Source organism: Thalassophryne amazonica, chromosome 19 (genome assembly GCF_902500255.1).
Source record: "Thalassophryne amazonica chromosome 19, fThaAma1.1, whole genome shotgun sequence".
NCBI lineage: Eukaryota > Metazoa > Chordata > Actinopteri > Batrachoidiformes > Batrachoididae > Thalassophryne > Thalassophryne amazonica.
The window spans coordinates 36,243,333-36,257,054 of NC_047121.1; the positions used below are offsets into that span (position 1 = coordinate 36,243,333).

Consider the following 13,722-nt stretch of genomic DNA (forward strand, 5'->3'; position numbering starts at 1 on the left):
TCTGGAAGGTTCTCCTCTCTCCACAGAGGAATGCTGGAGCTCTGACAGTGTGACCATCAGGTTCATGGTCACCTCCCTGACTAAGGCCCTTCTCCCCCGATTGCTCAGTTTAGATAGGCGACCAGCTCTAGGAAGAGTGCTGGGGAATCAGAAGTTCTTCCATTTATGGATGATGGAGGCCAATATGCTCATTGGGACCTTCAGAGCAGCAGGAATGTTTCTGTATCCTTTGCCAAAATTGTGCATTGAAACAATCCTGTCTTTGAGGTCTAAACTTTTTCACATTGTCATTAAGGGGTATTGAGTGCAGAGTTTTGAGGGAAAAAAATGAATTTCATTGATTTTGGAATAAGACTGTAACATAACAAAATGTGGAAAAAGTGAAGCGCTGTGAATACTTTCTGGATCCACTGTATTACTTTAAAAACTGACAATATGACTCAAAACAATTTCTAGACCTTTAAACCATTGTTTTTTTTATTTTAAATGATGTACTCGTATTAACCTTGAAAGACAGTTAACACTGAACCAGACAAGAAGGTGAAAATTAATTTCGACTTGATCCCCGTCAGCCTTGAAATAAACATCCTTTATCACTGTCAGCTAAATCCGTGAAACAAAATGACAATTTCGCACATAAACAACAACGTATTTCATTCGTAAGTCTTCTTATAATCTGCTTTCTGGACCCAGCGTGTATCCACTTGCTTTTAATTTACATTGAAAGAGTTGAATTGCAAAATGTGTTTGCTAATTTGAAAGTGAAATTAACCAAAGGGGTCATATTATGCACCTATTCAGCAAGCAAAATGCACATCTGAGATTCTGCATGTAAGCCCCATCTTGACGGATGGCCATGTGGCTGTTCACCTCCAGAGTTTTACACCGTCACTACGGTAGAAGCCTGGAAACAGTTTGTTAGTTTAGAGTAAACCAGTATTGCATGTTATCTCTCCCAGGAGGATCATGTTTCGTAGAATAAAGCAATTACATGGCCTTTATTTAGTTGAGGTTCACCTGACCTCAGTTGTCAATAGGGCACTGCAGTCTCGTTTGAACCCTGCTTGATATCATGGGATATGACCACATATGGGGACCTCCGCTCCTGTTGTGTAATATATATATATACACAGCATAGCTTCACACGGGAAAATGGTGTACTGTTTCTTTACGGCTGCAATCACGGAAGCAGTCGTGAAAAGTTTTTTTTTTGGTTCCCAGTGGAGAAGAGAAGACGAGGCAGATGGGAGAAGTCGTGTCGGTAATTGTTAGCCTACACAGCTAACCAGAGTAGCTGCAAAACTGTCTTGACATGTTTGAGCTCCGGTTCATAAACAAACCACAACACATGTCCACTTTCCCACTGCATCATCACTTTTTCTTTGCATTTTCACTTTGTTTGCATGTAATTTGCCCAAAAACTCAGAGAAAATGCCGTGTATTGTTCCCCGGAAGTAGAGAAATTACATCATATGCGTCATATTTTACCCCTTTAGCGCCCGCCTTCAAACAAAACTGCCCAGTTCAACCAGTTTGCTTCTGTTGATAAGCGGTAGACAACACACCGTTGTGATTCAACATATCATGAAGCAGGTTGTACGATATTTAAATGATGCACCATATTTTGTGCATAATCCTTCTAATATTCAGCCTCCTACCTGACAGTTACATGGGTTATATAAAAATTATTATGTATTACTTTTCATACATTTATCTATGAACACTGAAAGAGGACCACGTATGTCATTTGGAGGTGGGGAAGGGGTATGCTTGTCAACATGTTAAAAAAAAGCCTCTACATTGTTTGATTACCCATAATTCTCTTCTCTACATCAGCCAAAAGCCACACAGACATGCAGCAGCACAGAAGTTCAAAATGGCTTTCACAGAACAAGCAGGAGTCCAAATATGGAGTTCTGCGACATATGTCACAGATGTGTAAAACAAACTGTTTCAAGCCTATATATTTCTTTGAGTAGGAGAATTCCTACATGAACAGTTACAGAACTTTGGGATGTCAGGGGAAGTTTGTCATGAAACCACAATCTGTAACCATACGAATACATAACAGGTTTCACACAATATGACCCCTTTATTTATTGATACAAAGTTTAGTAGCATGGACCACAAGCAGGTCGAAATTACTAATTTGTGGATACCAGCTCTGAATTTTACTCAGCGTTTTATGAAACCAGCCTTTGAAACCAAACCGTTTATTTTAAACGATCACTGACCTTTGACTTCACAGTCTCTGTCAGACTTGTTGTATTTAAAGGACGTGGCACGTTTCTCCTCGAGCACGTCCCTCTTTCCCTGAGCACCGACCTTCATTGCACGTGTATCCCTTTATTAACCACATAAAGCTGTCAAAGCCTTCCATCCTCACATGTCATAAGTGCTATTCCATAAATCACGACTCACACTCAACGACTAATTAAGAGTATTCATTTAAACATCCTGAGGTGATTCCCTAGACTTTAAATAATAAATACTGAGGGCACAAATTATAGTCTGTGTACTATGAAGGAGGCACCATGCCGCGCTGAGTGTTGCGATGCCCTTCAGCTGTGTTCATGCGGTTGTAGTTATTGTTTTTTTGTTTTGTTTTTTTTAAGTTTTCACTGGGAGGAAAACACCCGACTCTGCACGTGGTTAAATTTGTAATAGCCCCTCAGTTTCTCGAAACCACACAGCCCTATTATTTGCAAGGGTGGCTCATTGAGCACACAGTAGCAGCAGCAGTATGAGTGTGTTTGCATGCACAAAGTATTCTGCACACCAGCTGATATCACTGTCTGAATTTTCATATTGTGTACACAACATATGGTTAAGCTTATTTTCCTTGGTTTGGTGGCGGTGGGTGGCGGTGGCAGTGGTGGGCACAGCTAACCAAAAAGGTAGCTTCGATAACCGCTAATCTGCTAACTGAAAAATTTACTTTTATAACGCTAAACTGATAAACCGCAAAATAAAATAAAATAAAATTAGTGGAAGTTACAGCTAACCGCTAAGTTTTAGCACTGACTCGGTACACTGTCGGCTACTGATAAGCCAGTTTCGAGTTTAAGCACCGTTGAGACTTCTGAGTAAAATCAGAGGCAATCACAAACCCCAAATGAACAATGAGCCAGAGCTTCTGTTTTTATGCACACTGCCCGCTGCTGCCAAAAAAAGTAATTTACTTTCCACATATTACAACACAGACTAATTTTTCCCATAATGCCTTTTGGCGCGTGTGTCTGTTAAAGCTCAAACCTTTAAGATTAGTGCATTACTATAAAAGATATGTGCGATATTTTCACTTTGTAAAAATGACAGAGTTACATAGAGTTACAGAGCTCACAGCGGTCTGACTATTGCAAACACGTAACAGACAAGAACTAACATTTTGACAGTTAAGTTTTACTCACTATGCCAGCAAAAAAAAAAAAAAAAAATGTTAGCGGACAGAAAGTTAGCAGAACTGAATTTAGCAGAAGCTAATTGGTCTGTTGAATATTTCCTAAATTAGCTGAAAAGCTAATCTGCTAACAAACAAGTTAGCTTCGCTAATTAGCAGTTAGCAGATTAGCGGAACTGTGCCCACTACTGGGCAGTGGGGGGGGGGGGGGGGGGGGGGTATGCTGGCTTGTACAAACAAGACGTTGCATATCACAGCGTTTAGAGTAAAAATCTGCATGTAAACACACTCAGGTTGAATTGTGAGACAGGATGCTTCCGACACACCACCTGTCATCTTAAACCCCAAAAAACCCAGTGAGACTCCGTGCAACAATAATAGTAAAAAAAAAGATATTTAAATAGAAATAAATATAAGCACTAATGATACAAAAGCTGTTGTCACGTTCATGGTGGGATGTTCCCAGTGTGTTTGTAGGGTTATATACAGCTTTGAGGGAGCGAAAGCACAGAAAGCCATTCCTTTGCAGTCATGAGGGCTAATTACAGCAGCTTTTGTATACAGGACAACATACACAGTTCCTAATTACACACATCTTGTTACCTGGAAGGTGTGAGGAAACTTTTTTTTTTATCTAGCGAAATCCTGTTGCAGCATGCATTTCTCTAGTGCTAATGCCGAGGGGGTTGTTGTGATTGTTTTCTTCCCAGTTGATGACTGACTGTCCTCAGATAATGGAATGATGTTCTCCAATCCCTCAGTGGCTGTCTGTACCCGTAATGTGCCTGGATACACACCAACCATCAGAGCATGCTCAAATGTACTAGGACTATCAGAGTTGGGGATGGGTTACTTTTAAAAATGTATTCCGATACAGGTTACTAGGTACCTGTGAAAATGTAGTCTGTACGTAATCCAAGTACCATAATATTAAAGTAATGTAATTGCTTACTTTCAATTACTTCTGGATTACTCCAATATCAAATATGCTAATACAGACAAAAGAAACTAAATATAAATAGTCGTGACCACATAGTACAGTTCTAAGCAAAAATAAACTGTTCTTTTACATGGCATGCTCTGTTTTACTTCACATTATGAATTAAGAGCGGCACAATATTGTTTTAAACACACCCAGTGTTCACCTGCTAAATTAAAAAAAAAAAAGACAAACAAATGAAGGATAATGAAAACTCAGGTGGTGGGCAGATGAATTTGTAATTAAAGTGGCTTGCAGAACATATACAAAAAAAAAGAAAAAGAAAATTTCTGCTACTTGTTCAGTAAACATAAAATGATCTTACTTTAGTCTTTCACATGGCATTCGCACCATGTTTAACATATCAGTCCACTTATTGAACTTATTGAGCATAATGAAAACCATTAAGTAAATCCTGTCAGTAAGGAGGCGTGATCGCCATTTTAATTCCGGGCAAGTTAGTGATTTGCGTGCATAGAGGTTCAAGAAACAGGTGGAATATGCCGGAAAGCTGCACATGTTGGCAAAGCCACAAACGGAGGAACAAGGGAGACAATATTTCCTTCCATAAGTAAGTGGTTTTGGTTCTTCTTGTCACTTTGTCCCTGATATTTGGATGATAAACAGCTGTATGTTTCCTGCCGTACCTGTGTCGCCCGATGACAGGGAGCATTAATGCTTCATGTATATCTAGCTGATATTTTCCACTGCTAGACCAATGTCTAGTTAAAATACTTGTCGTTAGTGATTAAAATTGTTTGACAAGACTGGGGAATTTTTTTTTATTTGCACCTTAAAATAATGAGATTATAATGACCTGCACTGTGCAGCTCACAGTCACACCCACACATAGAGGTGTGTACCCACACCACTGACTTCATGAATGAAACTCGGTCAATAAAGGATAATTCTGTAAAAATATTATATGTATATAAATGTATTGTAATGGTTTTTAGGAGCCGCGCTGCGTTGAACAGCAGCTGCAGCAGGACGCCTCAGCTCAGCAGCTGGAACAGCGCAGATCCGTGTAACTTTCAACACTAATATTTGGGAATGTGTGTGTGTGTGTCAGAGTAAGTTTAATACTTTCCTGGCATAATTTAATGTAATTTAATTTTACTGGCTCGATATCCAAGTCAAAATGACATTTTTTAACACAAATTTTGCGTGTGTCCAGTCGCGGCTCTCCATTGAAAATGCATTAACATCCGGGAACTTCATCAATATTTTGCCGGAGACGTCATGCTGTCCACATTTTCGTTTCAAAGAAAATAAATATATACAGATAATATCATAAAATGCATTAAAATTGTAATCCTGTGAACTAATCCCTATTTTTACTAAATATACCTGTAATCTGAATACGTCTTTTTTCCTGTAACTGTAGCAGAATACAGTTACCTTTTTGTATCCTACTTACATAACGCCATTACATATATTCCGTTACTCCCCAAGCCTGTGACTATATACACACACACACACACACACCACACACACAACACACACAACACACACACACACACCACACTGAACAAACATATAAATGCAACACTTTTGTTTTATTCCCATTTTTTATGAACTGAACTCAAAGATCTAAAACATTTATATATATACAAAAGACCTGTTTCAAATATTGTTCGCAAATCTGTCTAAGTCTGTCTTAGTGAGCACTTCTCCTTTGCCAAGATAATCCATCCCACTTCACGTTGTGGCACATCAGGTGCTTGATTAGACAGCATGATTATTGCACCGGTGTGCTATAGGTGCCCTGACATGAGCATGTCTTTGCTTCACAACACAGCACGACCTGGGTCGTGCTGTGTTGTGCTGGAGAGTAAACTCATCTTTAACAGGTGCAGACAGGACGCCAGAGGGGCGCCAGTGTGTGCTATTGTGCACAGAGAATTTTAAAATGGTCAAAAAATCTTCACGCACAAATGTCGTGCTATTGTGGTGTGATTTAACACAACGTGCAGCTCATCAAGTGGAGTAAACAAGAAATGAACAAAGTGAATGGTGACGTCAGCGGATCGTATCAGAGCGCAGCTCGTCTGAAGGATTATAACAAGAAATTAAATCTGTTATAAACATACTTTAACAGCTGCACACAAGAAGGAAAAAACATGCAACTGTTTTATCAAGACATGACAATGTAAACAAGTCAAATAATTACCTTTTGAGACGGCTCAAAATGATTATTATTTATTTTCTATACCCAGCGTCCAACACAGAGCGAGTGGCAGCCGGTAGAACAAAGAACGACGTCCAGCTGTGAACACAGCTGGTGGAATCGTCATGACACAGGTCGTGCTGTTGTGTGAGTCTCAGGCATGCTCGTGTCAGTGCACCTTTAGGCTGGCCACAATAAAAAGTCACTCTGAAATGTGCAGTTTTGCTTTTTTTTGGGGGGGGGGGTGTCTGGGGTGCTCAGAAAGCCAGTCAGTATCTGATGTGATCACCATATACCTCATGCACTGCAACACATCTCCTTCATATAGAGCTGATCAGTTGAGACACCCATGAGGATGACAAGCATGCAGAAGAGCTTCCCTGAGACGTTTCTGACAGTTTGTGCAGAAATTCTTTGGTTCTGCAAATCGATTGTTACAGCAGCTGTCCAGGTGGTTGGTCTCAGATGATCTTGGAGGTGAACATGCTGGATGTGGAGGTCCTGGGCTGGTGTGGTTACATGTGGTCTGCGGTTGTGAGGCTGGTTGAATGTACTGCCAAATTCTCTGAAACATCTTTGGAGATGGCTTATGGTAGAGAAATGAACATTCAGTTCACGGGGAACAGCTCTGGTGGACATTCCAGCAGTCAGCATGACAATTGCACACTCCCTCAAAACATGTGACATCTGTGGGCATTGTGCTGTGTAATAAAACTGGAACATTTCAGAATGGCCTTTTATTGTGGCCAGCCTAAGGCACACCTGTGAGGTGGGATGGATTATCTCAGCAAAGGAGAAGTGCTCACTACACAGATTTAGACAGATTTGTGAACAATATTTGAGAGAAATAGGTATTTTGTGTATATAGAAAATGTTTTAGATCTTATATAGATATTTTTGTTCAGTGAATGTATATACTGAGTAGCTAGGCTCAAATGGGAAATTGCAGCAGTCTCTATGTAAGTAGTGGTGGTTCTAGAAAGGAACGATGGGTGGCCACTGCCCCTGTAAGAACAAAGCTCCTCTCTCCTGTCACCATCAATTCAGAGTGCCCTATCTTAGAGTTAGTGCAACACAGCACACAGCAACACAAGTGTTATTGCTAGTTGACAACCAACACAGCTGTGATTTAACATCCAAAGCACACGTGTTTAAATAGTAAATGTACTTGCGCCCATTTGCACGCTTGCTTGTTCATTCATTTTCTGTTGCTTATCTGGAATCAGTTCACAGTGGCAGTAGACCAAGCAGCTTATCCTACATTTCCCTATCTTCTGCCAGGTGGGGCAATACAATTCCTCCAGCATGTCCTGGGTCTTCTCCAGGGAGTCCTCCCAGTTGGAGGTGCCTGGAAGACCTCAGCTGGTTTATTTAGGCCCCATTTAGACTGGGATTGGCAATCTGGCTTGAGCGGGATTCGCACTAAATCCATCTTGAGACGTATAGGATTTTTTTCTGTATGAGAACAGTGCAAATCAGATTTAAGCAGGATTGTTTTCTATCAGCTCAACACCGGATTTGAGTCAGAGTAACAGAGGTCTGAAGGCAAACACCACACACACACACACGCACCCCTGCATTCTTACTTCCAAACACATCTCTTGGCGTGAGTTGGACTGAGTTAGCACATGTGTGTAGGATGAGCTGTATTTGAAAAACAGGTCTGAATATTAGATGGCTAGAAAGCAATCCTAGAAAGCTCGACCTGGATTACCAACCTCAGTCTGATAGGGCCTTAGATGCAAGAAGCAGTGAGCTTCTCACCCTCTCCTTTAGTGTAAGTCAGATGCCTGATGAAGGAATCTCATTTCCACCTCTTGAATCCGTGATCTTGTTATGTTGGTCATTACCCGCAGACAGGAAGGCACTAGGGAGGGTTCTGAGTGCAGCAGAGAAGATTATTAGGGCCAGGCTCCCGCCAACCATTGGTGAACTGGCAGAAACAGTGCTGCTTGTCCAGGGCAAGAAGAATAATCAGGACACTTCACATCCATTAACAAACTGTTTTCCCTCCTGCCCTCAGGTAGACAGTACTGTAGCTTGAGGTGCAAAACACTCAGATTCAGGGCCAGCTTTTACCCAACTGCCATAAGACAATTAAATATAAATCGGTAGATAGAACTGTGCAAGGTAGAATGTAGGATATAGAATACACTGTAGTATCTGGTAGCAACTTTATCCTTTTGAAGCATCTTCACATGTGCAATATCCTGTGTCCTTTATTTATTGTGTGTTGTGTATATACAGATATAGAGACAATTATCGATAGTTTTTTTTTTCCAAACACTATTTATCACTATCACAGACTTTTGATTCTGTCCTTTTATTCTGTGTTTTATTTAGTCGTGTGTACATTGATTATTCTTTCTGTGACAGCATCTGTGACTTTTTTTTACTAAATGACAATAAAAACGAGTCTAAGTCTATCCAAAGTTCATGACCATAGGTACGGATCGGAGCATAACCTGACTGTTAAATCAAGAGTCTCTCCTTCTATCTCAGCTCTTTCTGCAACCACAGCAGTCCGGTAAAGTGTCCGCAGGGTTTGAGGTTGTAATTCTGGCATTTGCTTTAGAATGTAATCCACAGTAAGTTGTATTTAATAGTGCATGAATGTAAGTGCAAATATGGCTCAGTCGTACCTCTGTCTCCTCCGTTCCTCATGTTGGTCTCCTCATCCTCTCCCCCATCATCTACTTTAAAAATAAAGACCTGATAGTTCAGTGTTTATGACTCTATCATCAATGTAACACTTAAAAAGGGGGGTATAAATACAGTGTGGAAATGGTAGAATTACTTACAATCCAAAATAGACAGTCAAACTAGGAAACACACCAGGACAAAACAGAACACGACGTAGATCGTGAAATGGATTTAAACCATGTGAGATATTTTATAGACTAACCTGAGTGGAGCTCTTTCACCAGTGATGACATGGTGTTTGTGATTGAGTCAGCAGCAACTAAAAGATCATTCCGAAGATTTCTAGGTACACCTGGAAAACACAGACTTTCAAAAAACATTGCAATGCACTCATGCAGCAAGTTGATGTGCGGAATGAAAACACTACCAGAGCATCATGTTGACTTACGCTTACTGTTTTCTGATTGATAAATCTGATAAATTCCTGAGGTTCTAGTTTTGAATGAACATACTTAAAAAAAAATACACAAACACACATATTGAGTCCAATATTGTATGCATAACTATACAAGGTCTGTCAGAAAAGTATCGTACCTTTATATTTTTTTCAAAAACTATATGGATTTGATTCATATGTTTTAACGTCAGCCAAGCTTGAACCTTCGTGCGCATGCGTGAGTTTTTCCACGCCTGTCGGTTGCGTCATTCGCTGTGAGCACGCCTTGTGGGAGGAGTGGTCCAGCCCCCTCGTCAGATTTTCATTGTCAGGAAATGGCTGAATGATTTGGGCTTTTTTTCCATCAGAATTTTTTCAGAAACTGTTAGAGACAAGCAGCTGAAAACCATTCGAAGAATTTATCTGGCTTTCGGTGAAAATTTTACGGGCTTCACAGAGAATAAGGACTGTTACTACAGCTTTAAGGACGGCCCACATGGCGCGTCGCGCTCCGAGCCACCATTCATTTCTAAATGGATCGCTGTGTGGAGCCAGGGATCGTCATGAGAAATTTCTCTAGTTATCACAAGAGCTGGACAGCCGCCATTTTCCGGCAGATTTCACTTTTACAAGAGATTTGTCACGGAAAGCGTGCGCGGGAGGCTTCGCGCGTCACGACCGATTCGCTGATCGAGCGAGACAAAGGAAACACCTCCGTTTTGGAGTGCCAGAGGACAAGTTTGGGACATGCCTATCTCGGCTTTCAATAGTAGAGAAGCTTGAATCTTCGGCTGGACTGGGTTGCTTGACGCGAGGACATTTCGCTTCAAATCGCAGAAGCTTCCTCAGCTAAAATTCTTGCTCTGGTGGTCTGACTTCTGTCTTGACTCTTGTAGAGAAGAATAATCAAGAAGTCACAAAAGCTGGAGTTTTAAACCTAACCAGACCCCTCCTACCGAGAGGCAGACTGCTATAGGCTGGTGACTAAACAATAGCTCTAATTAGCACCTATTGTGCTCTAGTTAGCACCCTCCTAATGACAGGGCAGCTGTCCCTCTCCTGATAGCTCCCTTGAGGACTCTGCTGATGACGTGAATGACTCATTACCATGAACAAAAGACTGAAACAGCTTTGACCTGAGTACCCCATTGTAAACAGGGGATAAAGCGTGTCACAGACCCCCTCCCCGGTTAAGGCTGGGATTCAAACATTTCACAAAGAATGCCTCCTTGATCCCTCTCTCAAATCATTTCTTCTCTCTGGCTAATATTTTAACTTCCTTGTCCTCAAATGTGTGGTTAGTGTCTTTAAGGTGGAGATGAACTGCAGACTGAGGTCCACTGGCGCCCTCTCTGCGGTGCTGGTATAGCCTTTTGTGTAAAGGTTGCTTAGTCTCACCTATGTAGTGTTCGTTACAGTTTTCCTGACATCTGATAGAATACACTACATTGCTCTGTTTGTAACTAGGGTTCCTGTCCTTAGGGTGAACTAATTTCTGTCTCAAGGTGTTAACCGGTTTAAAGTAAACTGGGATTTTGTACTGTCTGAAGATCCTCTGTAGTTTTTCCCCTACTCCTGCTAAATAAGGGAGAGACACTCCTCTTCTTCTTGTCTCCGTCTCCTGTCTATCTGGTCTCTTGTTCTCTGGGACTTCTGCACTTTGTCCAGGGACCATCGTGGGTACCCACATACTGTGAGGGCTTTCCGGACAAGTTGTTGTTCTTTAGCCCTTCCCTCTGCAGTTGTGGGCACCTGTAGGGCTCTGTGTTTGAAGCGTCCTGATCACCCCAGCTTGTGTTCAAGGAGGTGGTTTGAGCCAAAGAGCAGATATGGTCAGTGTGAGTTGGTTTTCTGTAAACCCCTGTCTGGAGCTGCCTGTTCTCTCCAATCGTAACATCACAGTCCAAGAAGGCTAAATGGTTGTTCTGGCATCCTCACGTGTGAACTTGATATTGGCGTCCACCGAGTTGATGTGTTCTGTAAAGACCTCAACTTCCTGTTGCTTGATTTTAACCCATGTGACATCAACATATCTGAACCAGTGACTGGGAGAGATGCCCCTGAAAGATGTCAAGGCTGTCTTCTCCAATTGCTCCATGTACAGATTGGCCACAATGGGGGATACCGGAGACCCCATCGCACATCCATGAATCTGCCTGTAGTAATTCCCCCTAAACAGGAAATACGTGGTGTTAAGACAGATCTCCAAGAGGTGGCAGATGTGGTCTGGTGTGAGTTTGGTCCTTTCAAGTAGAGACACATCCTCCAGCAGTCTCTGCCTCACAGCTGAGACGGCCTCAGCGGTGGGGATGCAGGTGAACAACTGTAACGAACAGGTGAAAACTGTAACGAACACTACATAGGTGAGACTAAGCAACCTTTACACAAAAGGCTATACCAGCACCGCAGAGAGGGCGCCAGTGGACCTCAGTCTGCAGTTCATCTCCACCTTAAAGACACTAACCACACGTTTGAGGACAAGGAAGTTAAAATATTAGCCAGAGAGAAGAAATGGTTTGAGAGAGGGGTCAAGGAGGCAATCTTTGTGAAACGTTTGAAACCCAGCCTTAACCTGGGAGGGGGTCTGAGACACGCTTTATCCCCTGTTTACAATGGGGTACTCAGGTCAAAGCTGTCTGTTGTTCATGGTAATGAGTCATTCACGTCATCAGCAGAGTTGTCAAGGGAGCCATCAGGAGAGGGACAGCTGCCCTGTCATTAGGAGGGTGCTAACTAGAGCACAATAGGTGCTAATTAGAGCTATTGTTTAGTCACCAGCCTATAGCAGTCTGCCTCTCGGTAGGAGGGGTCTGGTTAGGTTTAAAACTCCAGCTTTTGTGACTTCTTGATTATTCTTCTCTACAAGAGTCAAGACAGAAGTCAGACCACCAGAGCAAGAATTTTAGCTGAGGAAGCTTTTGCAATTTCAAGCGAAACGTCCTCGCGTCAAGCAACCCAGTCCAGTTGAAGATTCAAGCTTCTCTACTATGGAAACCACCTGGACAACTGAGAGCCTACACATAAACTTGGCTTTCAATGCTTACCAGCCCCAGTGAGTATAAGAGAAATTGTGGAGAGCTGGGCATGTCCCAACTTGTCCCCTGGCACACACAGCCATCCGTTTAGAAATGATGTGGTGTTTTCTTCCTCTCGATGGCGGCTCGGAGCGCGGCACACCGTGCGCCATTGTGGGGCGTCCTTAAAGCTGTAGTAACAGTCCTTATTCTCTGTGAAGCCCGTAAAATTTTCACCGAAAGCCAGATAAATTTTTTGAATGGTTTCCAGCTGCTTGTCTCTAACAGTTTCTGAAAAAATTCTGATGGAAAAAAAGCCCAAATCATTCCGCCATTTCCTGACAATGAAAATCCGACGAGGGGGCTGGACCACTCCTCCCACAAGGCGTGCTCACAGGCGAATGACGCAACCGACAGGCGTGGAAAAACTCACGCATGCGCACGAAGGTTCAAGCTTGGCTGACGTAAAAACATATGAATCAAATCCATATAGTTTTTGAAAAAATAAAAAGGTCCGATACTTTTCTAACAGACCTCGTACTGATGTAGACTTACCCTGAGCGAAGGCCTCCAGCACGTCTCCGCCCACTCCTGCCAAACAGTCCTGTGGAGTGTGAGTTGGGGTGGAGCCAGCCGAGGTGGAGCGTATGGGCATGGGCATGGAGCATCCAGTACCATGACTGGGAGAAGAATGAGGGGAGCTGCCAGACTGGGACTGTAAAATAAAAATATCCTCTGTAATTACAACATCATCTGCAAATTGTTTGATTTTCTATGTTGGTGCCTGGAGAGTCTGATGGGAAACACTTTTCTTGGAATGTTACTTCCCTTAATTAGTCAACTCAAGCTACAGGTGTATCTTATACCCCTTCCCATTTCATCCTGATTAGAAAATCAAGGGGTGTTTTGAAGCACTGCAGTAACTCCTAGATCCATCTTTTGTCAATCTTGAAGAAACTTGGTATAGGCAGTAGTTACGGCCATTTTCGGTACCAGTTTTGAAATCGGGGTGACATTTTCGAGTTGTTCAAAAATTTCATCACCAACTCTACATCACTACATGATCACTTACGGTAGTCC

General features: G+C 42.1%; 1 protein-coding gene across 1 annotated transcript in view; it reads right to left on the reverse strand.

Moving 5' to 3' along the window:
- Window positions 1–3,957: 3,957 nt before the first annotated feature.
- Window positions 3,958–13,722, reverse strand: part of LOC117531894 (dystrobrevin beta-like) — a 111,628-nt gene continuing 101,863 nt past the window's right edge. The window contains 4 exon segments of the mRNA XM_034195085.1: window positions 3,958–4,185; window positions 9,192–9,245; window positions 9,455–9,544; window positions 13,198–13,357. Of these exon segments, the coding sequence (XP_034050976.1) occupies window positions 4,031–4,185; window positions 9,192–9,245; window positions 9,455–9,544; window positions 13,198–13,357 (459 nt within the window). The 3' untranslated portion in view covers window positions 3,958–4,030.